Source organism: Carassius carassius, chromosome 42 (assembly GCF_963082965.1).
Source record: "Carassius carassius chromosome 42, fCarCar2.1, whole genome shotgun sequence".
Lineage (NCBI taxonomy): Eukaryota > Metazoa > Chordata > Actinopteri > Cypriniformes > Cyprinidae > Carassius > Carassius carassius.
In genome coordinates, this window is record NC_081796.1 from 21,737,028 (window position 1) to 21,755,952 (window position 18,925).

At 39.1% G+C, this 18,925-nt stretch overlaps 1 protein-coding gene and 1 pseudogene across 1 annotated transcript in view; both read right to left on the minus strand.

Moving 5' to 3' along the window:
* LOC132124186 (guanine nucleotide exchange factor VAV3-like) overlaps window positions 1-9,670 on the minus strand; it is a 131,739-nt gene extending 122,069 nt beyond the window's left edge. Inside the window, exon 1 of the mRNA XM_059535081.1 lies at window positions 9,340-9,670. Coding sequence (XP_059391064.1) covers window positions 9,340-9,543 — 204 coding nt within the window. The 5' untranslated portion in view covers window positions 9,544-9,670. The remainder of the gene's footprint in view (window positions 1-9,339) is intronic.
* Window positions 9,671-11,864: 2,194 nt separating this feature from the next.
* Window positions 11,865-18,641, minus strand: LOC132124182 (putative ferric-chelate reductase 1; annotated as a pseudogene).
* Between the last annotated feature and the right edge of the window lie 284 nt (window positions 18,642-18,925).

The window sequence follows — 18,925 nt, forward strand, 5'->3', positions numbered from 1 at the left end:
GTTGTTAGCCTAATAGCTACTAGTTCAAATTTATCTTGGCTGTTAGTGGCTAGGCCTGGAACTGTTTTTTTTTATGGTAACCCACATGAAAAAATACTATAGTAATTTATAGTAAAAATACTATAATGGTTTTGAACCACACTATAGAACATACTTGAATTAATTTGTTGTGGCAATTCTATAGCTGTTGTGGTAATATAACAACTATAGTAATATAAACAAATTACTATACCCAATACTGTACTAAGTTTTTACTTTAGGGTATATTATATACAATATACTACAGTTTACCATAGTAAAAACTAAAGTATACTTAAGTATATGCAGTTGTCAGTTTAATATAGTTAACACTACAGTATGCATAGTATTCATTAACAAATAGTTAATACTATAGTATAGGCTGCACAGTAGGCTATAGTACAATTGAATTTACTATAGTAAATACTTATGTTAGAAATGTCATAGGTTAGCTATAGTAGGTCTACAAAATTGCATTTTAAAACAAGACATACCTGAATAAGGTTAAGGAAGCAGAACTGGATCAGACATTTATCCAAAAAGTCTCCGCTAAAGTGTCCATCACTGATTAATGTCTGGAAAAGGTTCATCCAAAACTGTGCGCTCTGCTTACGGAGGATACCCCACCATCCCTCGATTCGTTGGTTTGCTGTGCTTCTTCCGAAAAATAAGCTCCTTTCTCCGGCAAAACTGTCTCCATGGTTACTTCGTAAAAACCTTTGCATTGCTGCCACACTACCACTTTCGGTCCCCATGTCCGCGCGGATCTTCTCGGGACACCCTCCTATGCCAGTCACTGTTTTAATGAAGTAACTGGCTATTACTTTAGGATCGTTGTTGGTTGTTTATAGGGCTGCAACTAACGATTATTTTGATAATCGATTAATCTGTCGATTATTTTTACGATTAATCGGTTTATGTGCTTATATTTTAGTTTTTTCCCCAAGTAAATTATTAATAAATTGTCTTTATCCTTCAGCATAGATTTTTAAGAGATTTTAACCATTTTGCATTGTCATATCCTCATTAAAAATATACCTGGAGTTGTTTTATTGTGTTAGTAATCCTTTGTCGAACTCTTCTGCAATCAAAACATTGACCCATACTCTAGCAAATTTCACAAGGAGATATCAAATGTTTTCACCATGGCAGTCCTTAGAGCTCCTAAAATAGTTTAACATCCCGAACAAAGCTTATTAAGGAATCTTTCAGAACATATTTTCACAAAGAATAAGGATAAAATAGAATAAAATTGCAGTGCATTGTATTTTATTATTTACTGGAAAACAGCTTTATAGCTTTTGCTGTGAAATTGTAAACAATCCTTCGAAAAAAAGTGCCAATGGCATGAAACCTGAATGGAACTCACAATTTAAAGTAAAATCCATCAGAAGGTTTTCCAGAAAAAAAAATTGGACACACACAAAAAACCTGCTGTGTGAAAAAGAGCAGTGAATACTTAGAAAAAAAGTGCATTTCAAATATCTTTAAACATTTATCTCTCTCATTCAGTCATAATTAGGCTGCACGACTGAATTTTGAACTGGTAAACGACAAACTGATCACAGAACATGTTTGTAAAGCTTTAAATGTTAACTGTTAAAAAGCAATGTTATCAGCTTTTACGACTAAACATTTGCAAACAACATTGTACTGGAGAATCTGCACAAATGAAAGTCTTAGGGGCCGTTCAAATATCGCGCCTAAAAACGCGTGGAAAACGCTAGGCGCGCCGCTTTCTCCTTCTTTCCCAAGCGCTCGGGCAGAAGCGCCCCTGAGGCGTCTGCCTTTGCTAAACAACCATGACGTGCTCTCTCCTTGAAGACGCGGAAATTTCAGCAAAGGATAAATGGATTTGCAGCTCAAGAAATCGCTTGCTGTAGCTCTGCTACTAAATTTATTTCAAAATGGAAATCTATATACAACTATGATCAGCTGTTCCTTTCATCTTGACTGAGCTTTTAACGTTGTTACGGGAAAGGATGAAGCTGATTGGTTAGTTCTTGTCACATGACCCGCGGTGCACTTGCTGCATTCTGAAAAGTTGAAATGTTTTAACTCGATGCGGTGCGGTGTTGGAAATAACGAACTTGAGCGCGCAAAAGACGCGATATGTGAACGTCCCCTTAAACAGTTCAGTAGTGCAGAGTTTACAGGTTACTCTTCTTTTTTGAATGCTCAAAGTAAAGTAATCCCACATCCTGCTGAATGCTGTATAGACGCTGTTCGGGAAGCACGTGACATAAAACGAGGCCAGCTATTGGCTATTCGCTACTTCTCCTGCTGTACTGGCTGAGTAAAATCTCCGGTGGCTCATTACTGCCACACTTTGGTCACCGCAGATTTGAAATATGCACGAAATGAGCCGCTTACGGCAAATAAAAGTTATTTAGCAACGAATCGATGACTAAATTAGTTGACAACTATTTTAATAATCGATTTTAATCGATTAAATCGATTCGTTGTTTCAGCTCTAAACTGCAATCATCTTTACCATTACAACCACGTCGGTTGGATACAATGTTTTACAAGACTAAACATGCTTCATCGTTTTCAAAGCACCTGTTTCCACAGTCCATCCTACAACGCGAGAACAGCATTCCAAATTTATCCGCTCTGGAGACCGTTTAAAAAGGCCAGAAGGCCAAAACCAGCGGAAAACATGCTTCCAGCAGGAACGTACTAATGTGGACCGGGCTTGAGTTTTTTTCAAACCAGGTAACCAATTGCTAAGCTGGCAAAACAGTAGGCTACCCAGGCACTTTTTATTTTTTATTTTTATTTATTTTTTTAGCTTGCCCCACCAATTGTTACTAACCCTTCTACTTTTCCTGCAGCCAACAACCACAGCAGCCGAAGCAAGCTCAAGCCGCAGGCAGCTCAAGAAGCTATCCCTACCTGGAGTTGTTTTATTGTGTTAGTAATCCTTTGTCGAACTCTTCTGCAATCAAAACATTGACCCATACTCTAGCAAATTTCACAAGGAGATATCAAATGTTTTCACCATGGCAGTCCTTAGAGCTCCTAAAATAGTTTAACATCCCGAACAAAGCTTATTAAGGAATCTTTCAGAACATATTTTCACAAAGAATAAGGATAAAATAGAATAAAATTGCAGTGCATTGTATTTTATTATTTACTGGAAAACAGCTTTATAGCTTTTGCTGTGAAATTGTAAACAATCCTTCGAAAAAAAGTGCCAATGGCATGAAACCTGAATGGAACTCACAATTTAAAGTAAAATCCATCAGAAGGTTTTCCAGAAAAAAAAATTGGACACACACAAAAAACCTGCTGTGTGAAAAAGAGCAGTGAATACTTAGAAAAAAAGTGCATTTCAAATATCTTTAAACATTTATCTCTCTCATTCAGTCATAATTAGGCTGCACGACTGAATTTTGAACTGGTAAACGACAAACTGATCACAGAACATGTTTGTAAAGCTTTAAATGTTAACTGTTAAAAAGCAATGTTATCAGCTTTTACGACTAAACATTTGCAAACAACATTGTACTGGAGAATCTGCACAAATGAAAGTCTTAGGGGCCGTTCAAATATCGCGCCTAAAAACGCGTGGAAAACGCTAGGCGCGCCGCTTTCTCCTTCTTTCCCAAGCGCTCGGGCAGAAGCGCCCCTGAGGCGTCTGCCTTTGCTAAACAACCATGACGTGCTCTCTCCTTGAAGACGCGGAAATTTCAGCAAAGGATAAATGGATTTGCAGCTCAAGAAATCGCTTGCTGTAGCTCTGCTACTAAATTTATTTCAAAATGGAAATCTATATACAACTATGATCAGCTGTTCCTTTCATCTTGACTGAGCTTTTAACGTTGTTACGGGAAAGGATGAAGCTGATTGGTTAGTTCTTGTCACATGACCCGCGGTGCACTTGCTGCATTCTGAAAAGTTGAAATGTTTTAACTCGATGCGGTGCGGTGTTGGAAATAACGAACTTGAGCGCGCAAAAGACGCGATATGTGAACGTCCCCTTAAACAGTTCAGTAGTGCAGAGTTTACAGGTTACTCTTCTTTTTTGAATGCTCAAAGTAAAGTAATCCCACATCCTGCTGAATGCTGTATAGACGCTGTTCGGGAAGCACGTGACATAAAACGAGGCCAGCTATTGGCTATTCGCTACTTCTCCTGCTGTACTGGCTGAGTAAAATCTCCGGTGGCTCATTACTGCCACACTTTGGTCACCGCAGATTTGAAATATGCACGAAATGAGCCGCTTACGGCAAATAAAAGTTATTTAGCAACGAATCGATGACTAAATTAGTTGACAACTATTTTAATAATCGATTTTAATCGATTAAATCGATTCGTTGTTTCAGCTCTAAACTGCAATCATCTTTACCATTACAACCACGTCGGTTGGATACAATGTTTTACAAGACTAAACATGCTTCATCGTTTTCAAAGCACCTGTTTCCACAGTCCATCCTACAACGCGAGAACAGCATTCCAAATTTATCCGCTCTGGAGACCGTTTAAAAAGGCCAGAAGGCCAAAACCAGCGGAAAACATGCTTCCAGCAGGAACGTACTAATGTGGACCGGGCTTGAGTTTTTTTCAAACCAGGTAACCAATTGCTAAGCTGGCAAAACAGTAGGCTACCCAGGCACTTTTTATTTTTTATTTTTATTTATTTTTTTAGCTTGCCCCACCAATTGTTACTAACCCTTCTACTTTTCCTGCAGCCAACAACCACAGCAGCCGAAGCAAGCTCAAGCCGCAGGCAGCTCAAGCCGCAGGCAGCTCAAGAAGCTATCCCTCCCCACTGCCACAGCAGTGTCTGCTCCCGCAGGAGCCTCTAACCACATTTCTCCACTGCCGCAGCAGTGTCTGCTGCCGCAGGAGCCTCTATCCACATTTCTCCACTGCCACAGCAGTGTCTGCTCCCGTAGGACCCTCTATCCATATTTCTCCACTGCCGCAGCAGTTTCTGCTCCCGCAGGAGCCTCTATCCACATTTCTCCACTGCCACAGCAGTGTCTGCTCCCGTAGGACCCTCTATCCATATTTCTCCACTGCTGCAGCAGTGTCTGCTCCCGCAGGAGCCTCTATCCATATTTCTCCACTGCCGCAGCAGTGTCTGCTCCCGCAGGAGCCTCTAACCACATTTCTCCACTGCCGCAGCAGTGTCTGCTGCCGCAGGAGCCTCTATCCACATTTCTCCACTGCCACAGCAGTGTCTGCTCCCGTAGGACCCTCTATCCATATTTCTCCACTGCCGCAGCAGTGTCTGCTCCCGCAGGAGCCTCTATCCATATTTCTCCACTGCCGCAGCAGTGTCTGCTCCCGCAGGAGCCTCTATCTATAATTCTCCACCGCCGCAGCAGCGTCTGCTCCCGCAGGAACCTCTTCTATATTTATCCACTGCCGCAGCAGCGTCTGCTCCCGCAGGAGCCTATCTATATTTATCCACCGCCGCAGCAGCGTCTGCTCCCGCAGGAGCCCACACGATGCGTGTGCTCCCATCGGATGTCGGCGAGAGCCTCCTGGCCAGACTACCTTTCCTTTCTCCTTACAGCCGCAAGCTGTCATTTCCACCATGCACTATCCAGATCCCGCGGGAGGCCGGCGAAAATCTCCTCTTTCATTTCTACAGTCGTGGAGGCTTTCCCGTCGGATGCTGTGAGTACAAGCTCCCATCGGACGTCGGCGAGAGCCCCGTGGCCATGGCTGACACCGTAAAAACCTTTGCATTGCTGCCACACTACCACTTTCGGTCCCCATGTCCGCGCGGATCCTCTCGGGACACCCTCCTATGCCAGTCACTGTTTTAATGAAGTAACTGGCTATTACTTTAGGATCGTTGTTGGTTGTTTATAGGGCTGCAACTAACGATTATTTTGATAATCGATTAATCTGTCGATTATTTTTACGATTAATCGGTTTATGTGCTTATATTTTAGTTTTTTCCCCAAGTAAATTATTAATAAATTGTCTTTATCCTTCAGCATAGATTTTTAAGAGATTTTAACCATTTTGCATTGTCATATCCTCATTAAAAATATACCTGGAGTTGTTTTATTGTGTTAGTAATCCTTTGTCGAACTCTTCTGCAATCAAAACACTGACCCATACTCTAGCAAATTTCACAAGGAGATATCAAATGTTTTCACCATGGAAGTCCTTAGAGCTCCTAAAATAGTTTAACATCCCGAACAAAGCTTATTAAGGAATCTTTCAGAACATATTTTCACAAAGAATAAGGATAAAACAGAATAAAATTGCAGTGCATTGTATTTTATTATTTACTGGAAAACAGCTTTATAGCTTTTGCTGTGAAATTGTAAACAATCCTTCGAAAAAAAGTGCCAATGGCATGAAACCTGAATGGAACTCACAATTTAAAGTAAAATCCATCAGAAGGTTGTCCAGAAAAAAAAATTGGACACACACAAAAAACCTGCTGTGTGAAAAAGAGCAGTGAATACTTAGAAAAAAAGTGCATTTCAAATATCTTTAAACATTTATCTCTCTCATTCAGTCATAATTAGGCTGCACGACTGAATTTTGAACTGGTAAACGACAAACTGATCACAGAACATGTTTGTAAAGCTTTAAATGTTAACTGTTAAAAAGCAATGTTATCAGCTTTTACGACTAAACATTTGCAAACAACATTGTACTGGAGAATCTGCACAAATGAAAGTCTTAGGGGCCGTTCAAATATCGCGCCTAAAAACGCGTGGAAAACGCTAGGCGCGCCGCTTTCTCCTTCTTTCCCAAGCGCTCGGGCAGAAGCGCCCCTGAGGCGTCTGCCTTTGCTAAACAACCATGACGTGCTCTCTCCTTGAAGACGCGGAAATTTCAGCAAAGGATAAATGGATTTGCAGCTCAAGAAATCGCTTGCTGTAGCTCTGCTACTAAATTTATTTCAAAATGGAAATCCATATACAACTATGATCAGCTGTTCCTTTCATCTTGACTGAGCTTTTAACGTTGTTATGGGAAAGGATGAAGCTGATTGGTTAGTTCTTGTCACATGACCCGCGGTGCGCTTGCTGCATTCTGAAAAGTTGAAATGTTTTAACTCGATGCGGTGCGGTGTTGGAAATAACGAACTTGAGCGCGCAAAAGACGCGATATGTGAACGTCCCCTTAAACAGTTCAGTAGTGCAGAGTTTACAGGTTACTCTTCTTTTTTGAATGCTCAAAGTAAAGTAATCCCACATCCTGCTGAATGCTGTATAGACGCTGTTCGGGAAGCACGTGACATAAAACGAGGCCAGCTATTGGCTATTCGCTACTTCTCCTGCTGTACTGGCTGAGTAAAATCTCCGGTGGCTCATTACTGCCACACTTTGGTCACCGCAGATTTGAAATATGCACGAAATGAGCCGCTTACGGCAAATAAAAGTTATTTAGCAACGAATCGTTGTTTCAGCTCTAAACTGCAATCATCTTTACCATTACAACCAAGTCGGTTGGATACAATGTTTTACAAGACTAAACATGCTTCATCGTTTTCAAAGCACCTGTTTCCACAGTCCATCCTACAACGCGAGAACAGCATTCCAAATTTATCCGCTCTGGAGACCGTTTAAAAAGGCCAGAAGGCCAAAACCAGCGGAAAACATGCTTCCAGCAGGAACGTACTAATGTGGACCGGGCTTGAGTTTTTTTCAAACCAGGTAACCAATTGCTAAGCTGGCAAAACAGTAGGCTACCCAGGCACTTTTTATTTTTTATTTTTATTTATTTTTTTAGCTTGCCCCACCAATTGTTACTAACCCTTCTACTTTTCCTGCAGCCAACAACCACAGCAGCCGAAGCAAGCTCAAGCCGCAGGCAGCTCAAGCCGCAGTTTCTCCACTGCCGCAGCAGTTTCTGCTCCTGCAGGAGCCTCTATCCACATTTCTCCACTGCCACAGCAGTGTCTGCTCCCGTAGGACCCTCTATCCATATTTCTCCACTGCTGCAGCAGTGTCTGCTCCCGCAGGAGCCTCTATCCATATTTCTCCACTGCCGCAGCAGTGTCTGCTCCCGCAGGAGCCTCTAACCACATTTCTCCACTGCCGCAGCAGTGTCTGCTGCCGCAGGAGCCTCTATCCACATTTCTCCACTGCCACAGCAGTGTCTGCTCCCGTAGGACCCTCTATCCATATTTCTCCACTGCCGCAGCAGTGTCTGCTCCCGCAGGAGCCTCTATCCATATTTCTCCACTGCCGCAGCAGTGTCTGCTCCCGCAGGAGCCTCTATCTATAATTCTCCACCGCCGCAGCAGCGTCTGCTCCCGCAGGAACCTCTTCTATATTTATCCACTGCCGCAGCAGCGTCTGCTCCCGCAGGAGCCTATCTATATTTATCCACCGCCGCAGCAGCGTCTGCTCCCGCAGGAGCCCACACGATGCGTGTGCTCCCATCGGATGTCGGCGAGAGCCTCCTGGCCAGACTACCTTTCCTTTCTCCTTACAGCCGCAAGCTGTCATTTCCACCATGCACTATCCAGATCCCGCGGGAGGCCGGCGAAAATCTCCTCTTTCATTTCTACAGTCGTGGAGGCTTTCCCGTCGGATGCTGTGAGTACAAGCTCCCATCGGACGTCGGCGAGAGCCCCGTGGCCATGGCTGACACCGTGACCTATTACAGTCGAGGCAACTCGGCCCTCCCGGTCGGGCTATACACCCACGCCGCTCCTCCTCATTGGCCGGTAGGACTCACCATTCCATTTTATACAAAAATGAAAACAATGGAATAACCCTTAAGATAACTTGTAGAAAAAAACACATTAAGCATGCAAAATAACATAAGTGGATTTAGAAAGATTAATTAATTAACCATCAATGATAACATAATTGTGGCATCCGAAATTGTAATCGCGATTACAAATTTGATTAAATGTGCAGCCCTACTAGGAAGCCTTGCATACAGAGTTGTCTTGGCACCTTTGCACTAATATGTCGTACGTTTAATCACTGACTGATTGGTAGCAAAGCCTTAGGTTTTAGACACAGCAAAATAACTGCAGAGATTTTTACCTGGTGAGGTACGAGCTCATCATATCCTCTAGTGCCGCCTGAGGCACAGCAGGTCATAGAGACGATAGCAGTACTTGGTAAAGCATCATACACTGAACGAACCTACAAGGAAAATAGATTTTAATAAAAAAATAATATAATTACATAGAATAGAATACACAGTAAAACAAGTAATAAATGCCTCAACATATAAAACGCAAAATAGAAACAGTTTACAGGATAAGTTTGAAATACTGTAGGATGTGTTGGCCGTTCATATTCATATGCATGTGCTTTTAACCCTTTAGTTATTGAGTTTAACGTCCAGTATTATTGTAAACAGAACTTCTCTTACCTGTGACATCTGAGGTCTCAGGTTGATCTCCCTCAGGTTGATGGACTGGGGTCTCAGGTTGTTGAGGAGCTGGCACAGGAGGACCCCATCCCTCAGGGTCTGCGCCAGGTCGAACACCTGAGCGGACTCCCATGTCACCCGATGGTTCGGTGGCAAAACCTTACAATTGATCAGCCATAACGCACACTGTCTCCAATGCTCCATCCTGTCCTGTGATGCACAGTTAAAGCTTTAACACCAGTCCAAAACCAAAGCGCAAGTGGCGTCTTCTCGTCCGATGCGCATAGCAGAATCACGGGCGATCTAATGACTGGATGGAGGGTCGGTGCACCAGCGGAGAGTGACTGATCGGTGTGCTGCTGCTCTCCTCATTCGCTGTTTTACCTCTTATGTTCGCTCACCCCTCCCCTCTCTCTATCTTTCTCTCTCTCTCTCTCTCTCTCTCTCTCTCTGTCTTCCTGCTAGATGTTCCTGCTAGATGTTCCGTGTATTGCGGGCTCTTATATCGTCTATATCAATACCAATACTCTCTTAACATTATATTTGAAAGCCATGTTTGTTTGTTTTGTTGTTGTTGTTGTTGGGATGAAACCAAATCTTTGAGAGGGGAGTGATTCCCCGAGTGTTAGAAAGCTGTGCCGCTTGTGTCTATATATCAGCAGTAAATGGAAGACCCACCTAATGCTACAGACATTACATCAGAACGAACGGCTCTCACAGAAACCACAGACACAGAGAAACTAATACCATAGTTATTCTGTGTGAGCTTGGTTTTCAGTAAAATATTCAGTTAAAGATTTTAAATGAACTAAAGTCACAAGTATTTTGATGAACCATATGATAAGCTTCAAAAGATAGTTCACCCCAAAATGAAATTTCTGTCATCAGTGTCATTCCAAATCTGTATTTTTTTCTTTCTTCTGGTGAACACAAAAGGAGATGTAAGACAGGTTGTTCACACAGCTGTTTTGCATAAAAATAATGTCAATGGTGATCAAGAAGCATCATAAAAAAATAACAAAAAATGGATATAAATGTTCACCATCAAATTTCATTGTCAAATCAGGCAAAACAATCATACAAGTTTGAAAATAGAAAGTCAGTTTCAGTTATTCGAACGATTCCTTCAAAACACTAAGCCTAAAAAATGATCTACTGTGTATGGTTCAAAATTCAGATACAATGTCTGATTTGAAAATATTTTGGGATGCTTGGGTGCTGTATGTAAGTTTTTGACTCTACTAAAGCATAAAAAAATACCATAATATGTTTGCAGATATTTATGAAACATGCTAAGTTAAAGTGTTAGTTCACCCAATAATGAAAATGATGTCATTAATGACTCACCCTCGTCGTTCCAAACCCGTAATACCTCTCTGAACTCTGGTTCATCTTTGGAACTTGTTTAGTTTAAGATATTTTAGATTTAGTTCGAGAGCTTTCTGTCCCTCCATTGAAAATGTATGTACGGTATACTGTCCATGTCCAGAAAGGTAAGAAAAACATCATCAAAGTAGTCCATGTGACATCAGAGGGTCAGTTAGAATTTTTTGAAGCATCGAAAATACATTTTGGTTCAAAAATAGCAAAAACTACGACTTTATTCAGCATTGTCTTCTCTTCCGGGTCTGTTGTGAGCGCGTTCACAACACTGCAGTGACGTCCGGTTCTTATTTATCTCATTTTATTTAAATGTGCGTTCAGGGTTGGAATGTCAGTCTTTGTTTTGGTTTATGAAACCCATCGGCAGTTTACCCAGATCGGCATCCGGGGTTGCCAGATCCCAGAAAACACAGCATATACAATTTGATTAATGGTCAAGTGTGCTCATTCCTGCTGGTGTCATCAATCTGGAAACCTGCTTGTGCACCAAGTCTGAGGAGGAGGGGCCGGGTGAAAATATTTTGAATTTGGACAGCAATTCAACCACTTGGTGTCAATCCTACATACAGCACCTTTAAATATGGCAAAACATGAATTTATAAATATATATGTATATATATATATATATATATATATATACTGTATTTTCCGCACAATAAGGCACACTTAAAAGCCTTTAATTTTCTCAAAAAATGACAGTGCGCCTTATAATCCGGAGCGCCTTATCCACATTAGATCCTGGATGAGGAGTGTCCAAGACTGTATGGTGAACATAACATTAACCCTAATACTGTAGTTACGAGTTTGCTTTCTCTTCTTTGTCTAATGTGGCATAAACTTGAAATACTGTTCAGAATTTAATGGGTTTACTGTTTACAACACACATTGCTGGTCTTAATGCAAACAATTAATCTGTGCATGTTTTTCCAAAAGAAATTTGTGTTTTTGTAATCTTTCATCAAAGCTTGTAAACATCGTTTTTTTCATACTTAGGACTAATGTATTAATCCAGTTTAACTAGTTTAGTCATTCAGTTTAACTAACATCATTCATCTGTACATCTTAGTGCGTCCATTTCAGCAATTATTAATAAAAAAGTAAACAAAATGGCCGATTTATAAATCTATATACTGTATGAATAAATTTCCGTAGAAGAATTCTTATCTCATCCCTTGAAGAGTCTGAAAATGTCCAATAAAAATATGACTTTTGTTGCATACAAATACCTTTAATGACACTGCCATCTGGTGGTTGAGTGCGGTTGCCTTGTACACTTAAGTTACAACCATAATATAATGTGTTAATATACATCTAAAATTATATAAAAATATTTATAAAAATTTTAAATATATTCCATAAATGTTTTAATCAACATTTTTCAAGTATTAAAATGAAAGAAAATAAATGGCCTCTTTTTTGGTTAAATCCCAAAATAATTTCACTACTGTTCTTCTAACATAATGAACATCTTACAGTACAGTAATCTGCTAATTTTCCTTACTCAAAGGCACAGCAGTGAATCTTTAATAATAAGGAATGTCATATTAACTAAAAAGAAAAAAAATATAATAATGTAGAGATTATGAAGAGCTTATCTGAATTCCCAAATGAACACTAACACTGAGTAAATTGGACAGATACCTACTGTATATACATACTCATACAACAAAAGAGCCACAAAGTGAACCCAAAATCAGTGAGGAAGGCCATAGAATGTTGGGGTTATTTAAGTCCTGCCGATTCCCACAAGAAGTGCTATTAAGAAGGGCAGGTTTCCCAAAATGAACAGGATAAGCAGGACTGTTTCAGGTTTCGTCTAACAAAAAGCAAACACATTTTTATTTTAAAAACATGGAAATTACATGATCACATTATATATGTAGTTTGCTAAATTATCTATAGAATGTAATGGAAGCTCATATGTCTTCATCTTAGACTTACCGATCCGAAACTGCAAATCTCAGAATCTAAAATAAAATGAAAAAAGGGTCAAACACACCATTTAGACGTTATATTATTATATAATACATTTCCAAATAATAATTAAAAATATCTTTAAAAAAAATAAAAATACGTATATATATATATAAATAAATATATATATAAAACACTTTTATACTACTGTGAATGTAGTATTACCTTTTTTCTTGGCGCGTAAGTTAAGATCTTGAAGAATATACATCACAGCCTCCCAGGTAACAAAACCTCCCATAACTTTCAACATCCATCCATCCTCAACATATTCTTCAAACAGTGCCAGACCGGTGAAAATTGCAGCAACTGTGTCACAGATTAAAAAAATAAATACTGTTTTTCTTCTGAGGAAATGTTAGACATTGATGAAGATAATAAAGTTGCTGTCGTACCTGCGAGGCCTTTGATAGCTAAAGCAATGAAGGAATGGGCCCAGCTGAAAACAAATCTCCTGCAAAGAAAACCATCAGATTATAGTGATGCTTCCCCCTCGTTTTTGCATCTCTTATTTGGTTAGAAGTTTCTCTCACCGTTCATGTTGTGGCTCACATCGGAAAGCAGCAACTATGGGCTGAATAAGACTGAGGATCATAACCAAACAGCCCAGGACAGGATGAGCCCCCTACACACACAGATAAAACACTGAATTACAAGAGACACTACACTTTAAACATCTGAAATTAACAGCATTTCAATTTAAAACCCTTTATATAGTTCTATTATATATCCATGTGGAAGTGTTTTCACTATACATTTTGACTGCCAAATTATTAATTAAAAAAAGGAAATTCTGTCATTCCATTTTTAACATTCTATTCATTGTCATTATATTGCTGTTGTTGCTGTCTTTAGGCAACTAGCCACCATCGTCTTTAATTTATTTGAGCTTACCCCACTCCAATCCTGGGCATAAGCAAACACCAGGATGAATGCAATGGCCGTGGCAATGACTGACAGCACCATCAGAAACACGTGGGCCTTTGGAACAAGACATACATCATATGTAACTATTTTTAACACATTTACCAGGTTAAACTTATTGAAGGTCTATAAGAACATTACATGATGCTTAAAAATGTGCATTCAAATGAAAATTTATTAAAACAGATGAAAAGCACAATTTGGATGCACATTAGCTACATCCAGTCCAATCATTGATATTGCTGATTTTGTGGTCAGATGTAAATTACTCAAAATGATCTGTGTATTTATAGAACAGTTTATTATTATTGGGCTGTAATCTGTTAAATGTTATATTACATGGAAAGGTAGTTAATGACAAATGATGTTCACACACCGTGACTAGCTTCTTATCTTATCTTGTTCACAGTAACTGCACATATAATTATTACTGCAAAGCGTTTATCAAAGAAAAAGAGATATGAAGAAAACAGATAATGCTGACATGACACATGACACACTTACAAATGACCTGATGAGCTAGATAAATCGGACCAAATGGGAAAGACTCTGGCCTTTTCTTTTATTTAGTTTATAGAAGAAAAAAAAACGAAAAAAAAAACCTCCTGATCCAGCCAAATTCATCTGTGATTTTTAAGCATAAAAGTTGACACTAACACCTAGGTCATGGGTTTGATTGCATACATTTAAAAAATTTATACATTGCATGCAATAAAAACATTTGCGTAAATCTTTATGTAATCTGAAACTGGGTTACTAAACCTGACTACAGCATATAAATGAATGGATCAGATGTTATCCTGCAGTCAGTTTGAAAGGTTTGTGCAGTGTGAAGAGTGTAAAAACAGTTTGCAACTTACCATAAACCAAAAATCTTTACCGCAGCAACCATGGTCCTTGGCAACTCCCTTTAAATAGCGTGCTATTAGCATTCCTATACTGCCCGTGGTCATCCAGGAGATTAACATAAGGCAGCCTGGAAAAGATCAGTATCATTAGGACCACAAGAATGCTGATATGATGCCCTAATGTGGATCCAGATGCAGTCTCTCATGACGTACTCACCATGGGCTTTAACAATCGCTGGGAATTCTTCATCATCTGTAATGACCTGGCTTGGAACCTGTAAATTAGCCTTTGTACTACTGACATATCGACTTGTGTGGATCTGGATGTTACCTACAAATGAATGAAGATTCAGTCATCATTTACTCATGATTTACTCAGATCTTTTAAAGAACACTCATGCTGCTCATGTCATACAATGACTAGAGACAGTCAAGCTTTAAAAAAGAAAACTCCATATAATTATCGTAAGAGTCCATACATTCAGTGCACCATATACTGTATATTACATGTCCTCTGAAACCAATCAATAGCTTTCTTGGAGGAGCAATCTAAACTGTCTCGGTTACAGATGGTTTAAAAATGAAGCAGCCAGATTGTTAACAGAAACACAGAAAACGGATCATATCTCCCCTGCCCTTGCCTCGTTGCATTGGCTATATATGATGATTGATTTTGATACTTGTTTTTTTTCTCTATTTATGTCTCTTTTTCTATCCGCTTTTTTTTTTTTTAACTCTGAAAGCACCATGGAGCAACTACGGTTGTGTTAAACTTGTGCTCTTTAAATAAAATTTGCCTTGCCCTCACTTGTCCTCAGTGTGAAAAGATATGCAAAATATGCAAATATCAAAAGAAAATCAAAGAATTTGTGAGACCTGGAGAATTTTTCTGAGGAACAGTGGGCAGTTTAGCTGTTCAGGACAATTGCATATTTTGATAAAATAACATTTTGCAGTTACTGCAAAGTGTGTGTAAAATTTTGACCACAGCTGTATTTGACTACTATAATTACATAATTTAATATTACTATAAGAATAATTGTATTTTCTGAATAAAACAAAAAAATGATTGTAATGAATAAACCTTCCTATTCATCCGGAAGAAGGAGGCGGGAACCGGCGGACAATCAAAAATATTTTAATAACAAAATAAACACAAAACAGCGCACCAGCCCCTCACGGACGACTGGTGCGCATAAAATAAAAACCAAAACACAACTAAAAGCCCAGGCCTGGTCCTCTCTCGTCCTTCACTGTCGTCGCTCCAGTTTTATATCCTTCCATCTCCTCCATGGGCCTCGAGACCGGTGGGTCGAACAGGTGTAGTTCATCTCCAATCACTCCCCCGGCCTCGCTCCCATGTCCCTCGGCCCCGCCCCACTCGTCACAATGATCAATATGAAATTATACTAAAATAATGCTACAACGCGATCCACAGACCTTGACTGGTGGAGGGTCCGGCAGCAATCATGAGGTAGTACTCGCTAGCTGATGTTGCTCTACTTCCCGTGCTAATAGCATTACGAGAAGTAAAAGAACAATTGATATTTCCATTCGTCAACGCTTATTTTATATCAGTCACATTCACCTGTAAACATATAGAATATGTGTGATGACATCTAATGACATAACAGGTGAAAATGGTGGCACACAAGAGGAATGTACCAGTGAGAGAATAGTTGGCGCTGTTTTTCCTGTAGAAAAAGCATGTTGCACTTGGAGGTTGCCGCTGCTGTCCACACCACAGATGTAGATGTCGTCATTGCCCTAAAATACAAACAAGAAAATGTAAACTTTTTGAAACCATATGAACATAATGTCTCATTGTTCCTGGGAAAACAAAATCATATTTAGGGTTTGCAGATGTTTTTTGTGGAATGCATAATTAGTCAGTGCTGACAGAGGAAGGTCTTCAGATAACACTCAACACAGGTCAGCAAATGTAGATCTCATGTTACAGGGAAAATGTAATGTGTCCGACGCCTACTTGGATGTTTATAGTGTACGGTACTGACATACTGTATAACTGATATCCAGGCCCACACAGAGTTCTACACAGTTCCCATTTTATGCAGGCTTGTATATTAAATATTTTTCAGGCAAAACAAGGAAGAAAAGACCTGCTGATATCTCACCATTTCCTGGTCATCTGAAAACCCAATGGCGAGATATCCACTGGCCTGGCCAAACATTTCAATCCTCATTTCTGATTGGTTAGATGTTGTCTGGACTGCCATGAAGTAACAGCCTGTGTTGGCAGCTGGGTCACAGTTGTTGGGCTGACTGAAGCAGACTTTGGTTTTCCCACAATCAGGATTTGATGAAACCTGAAATCAACAGAGCAATTTCTTGCTGAATATAAAACAACATACAGAGAAATACATAATTCATTTTCCTAGTTTTCATGTTTGTTTAGGTTTAAAATAAAAGCTAGACTTACAGTCGGAGTATTTGGGGTTAGAGAAGAAGTTCCTGTACCATTATATACCACAGTAGAACTCTTGACACCAACCCAAAAAGTAGAAAAACCTTTTGCAAATGTGGCTCTGAAACAACACCAAATGTTCCATTCCAAATCACACAGAGAAATATAAATAAAAAAGAAAAAAAAGTATAAGTTTCATTCAACTGATAAACAACACACTTAAGAAAGTATACACATAAAAAAGTATACCTGAATTCTATATCGCCAAGCTGTCCAGATGTAGGGGCTGTCCATTTAGCATCAACTGAACTTTTTTTATTGTCTGATGTGTGAGAGACTGCACTATTCTGAATAATATAAATAATAATACAATATAAAAATGGGGGAATTTCTGATAATTTGCCTATGGTATTTTATAACAATAATAAAAAACGGCAACATCCATGTAATCCCATACTAGCTTATTAGCAAAATGGATATGAAATAATATATAAAAATAAAATTATATAAGAAGCCTCAAGTGTCACACTTTAAATGGCATAATATGGCATAATATAATATACTATAATATATTTGTTTGTGTTTCTTCTGCACCAAACACTACAGGTATGTACATAATGTAGAAAAACTCACAGCAACTCCATTTTGGCAGGAGAGGAGCTGCGCATTACTGTTTGTCACAGTAAAAGTGCCGATGGGAGTAGTAGAACCAACTCGACGTGCTTGTAACATAAACCCTTCAAACTTATCTCCTGATTGGCTGTTTAACAATACTGAGAAAGAAGAAACAGTGGAACTTCCTTACATACTGGACATTTCAGATTACTGTCAATAGTGACTCAACATAATATGATTATAAATTATAAATCCATGTAGTATAAATACCATAAATGCATTACATTACATTTAGTAACAGTACTTTTTAAATACATTATAGTATCAGCAGTTATAACATAATAGCAACTAATTTCTAAAAGTAACTTAAACATAGTATACTGCAAAATAAACTTATTTTAATGGTAACTTTTTAGTGGTAATTTATTATGTCTCATTTGTTAACATTAATGCATTAGCTAACATTAAGTAACAATATAAGCAATACAGGTATAACTTAACAAAATAAAATCTTGTAAACTGAAAAACTATAAATAGATATTTTTGTAGTGACAATTGTCCTTGATTGTAGAACTGACCTCTCATCTGGGAAAACTGTCTTTCAGCATACTATTCAGTATTCGTTTAATAAAACAATTTTGCATAACAGTTCTATCGTTTTATACTGTAGTACAAGTTTTGTCTACATTCTTGAACTGCAACTTCATGAGGTAAAAATACATGTTGTTCCCTAAACAGCTATGAAAGCTGTTTTCAAAGCAAAATAGTTGCAGAAGCAGTCTAACCTGTGATTTGATCTCCCTCTTTAAAGGTGGTCTTGTCGGCGGTGATGCTGAACGGAGCAGTGGTGCTCTGAGCGCTGTTACCCTCGTGAACAGGCGTCATAGAGTCACACGCTGCGCTGACAAGTCCGTTACCGTAACAGTGCACGACGCCGACACAGCAAAAGATAACATACAGAAACATCTGTGGAGATTTACAAACTCACTATAAGTAGCGAAATCAATGAAGAGCGACGGGGAAGCAAAGAAAGAAGACACAAAAACTTGTTAAAAAAAAAAACCTTTCGAAAGAAATTCGGTGGATGCTCCTGCTACTGTTGTGGCTTTGTTTTTGCTGGTGTGTGCACGCTCAAGAATCCAGTCACTGCTCCACTGTAAATAGTCTTGTAATTTGTGGGCGGGGTATACCTGAACAGGTAAATGATGCTGTAATGCATTAGTGGGCTATCACGAGATCCCATGACTCGCAGGTACAATTAGCACCGATTATGATGTTTTTTTTTTTTTTTTATTATTATTATTATTATTATTTTTTACTTCTGCTAAAACAATGAATACACAAGCTTGTTTTCAGGTGCTTTTAATTTTAATTAAAATATGAATCATGATTAATCTTAAGATTTCTAAAGTAACCAAAA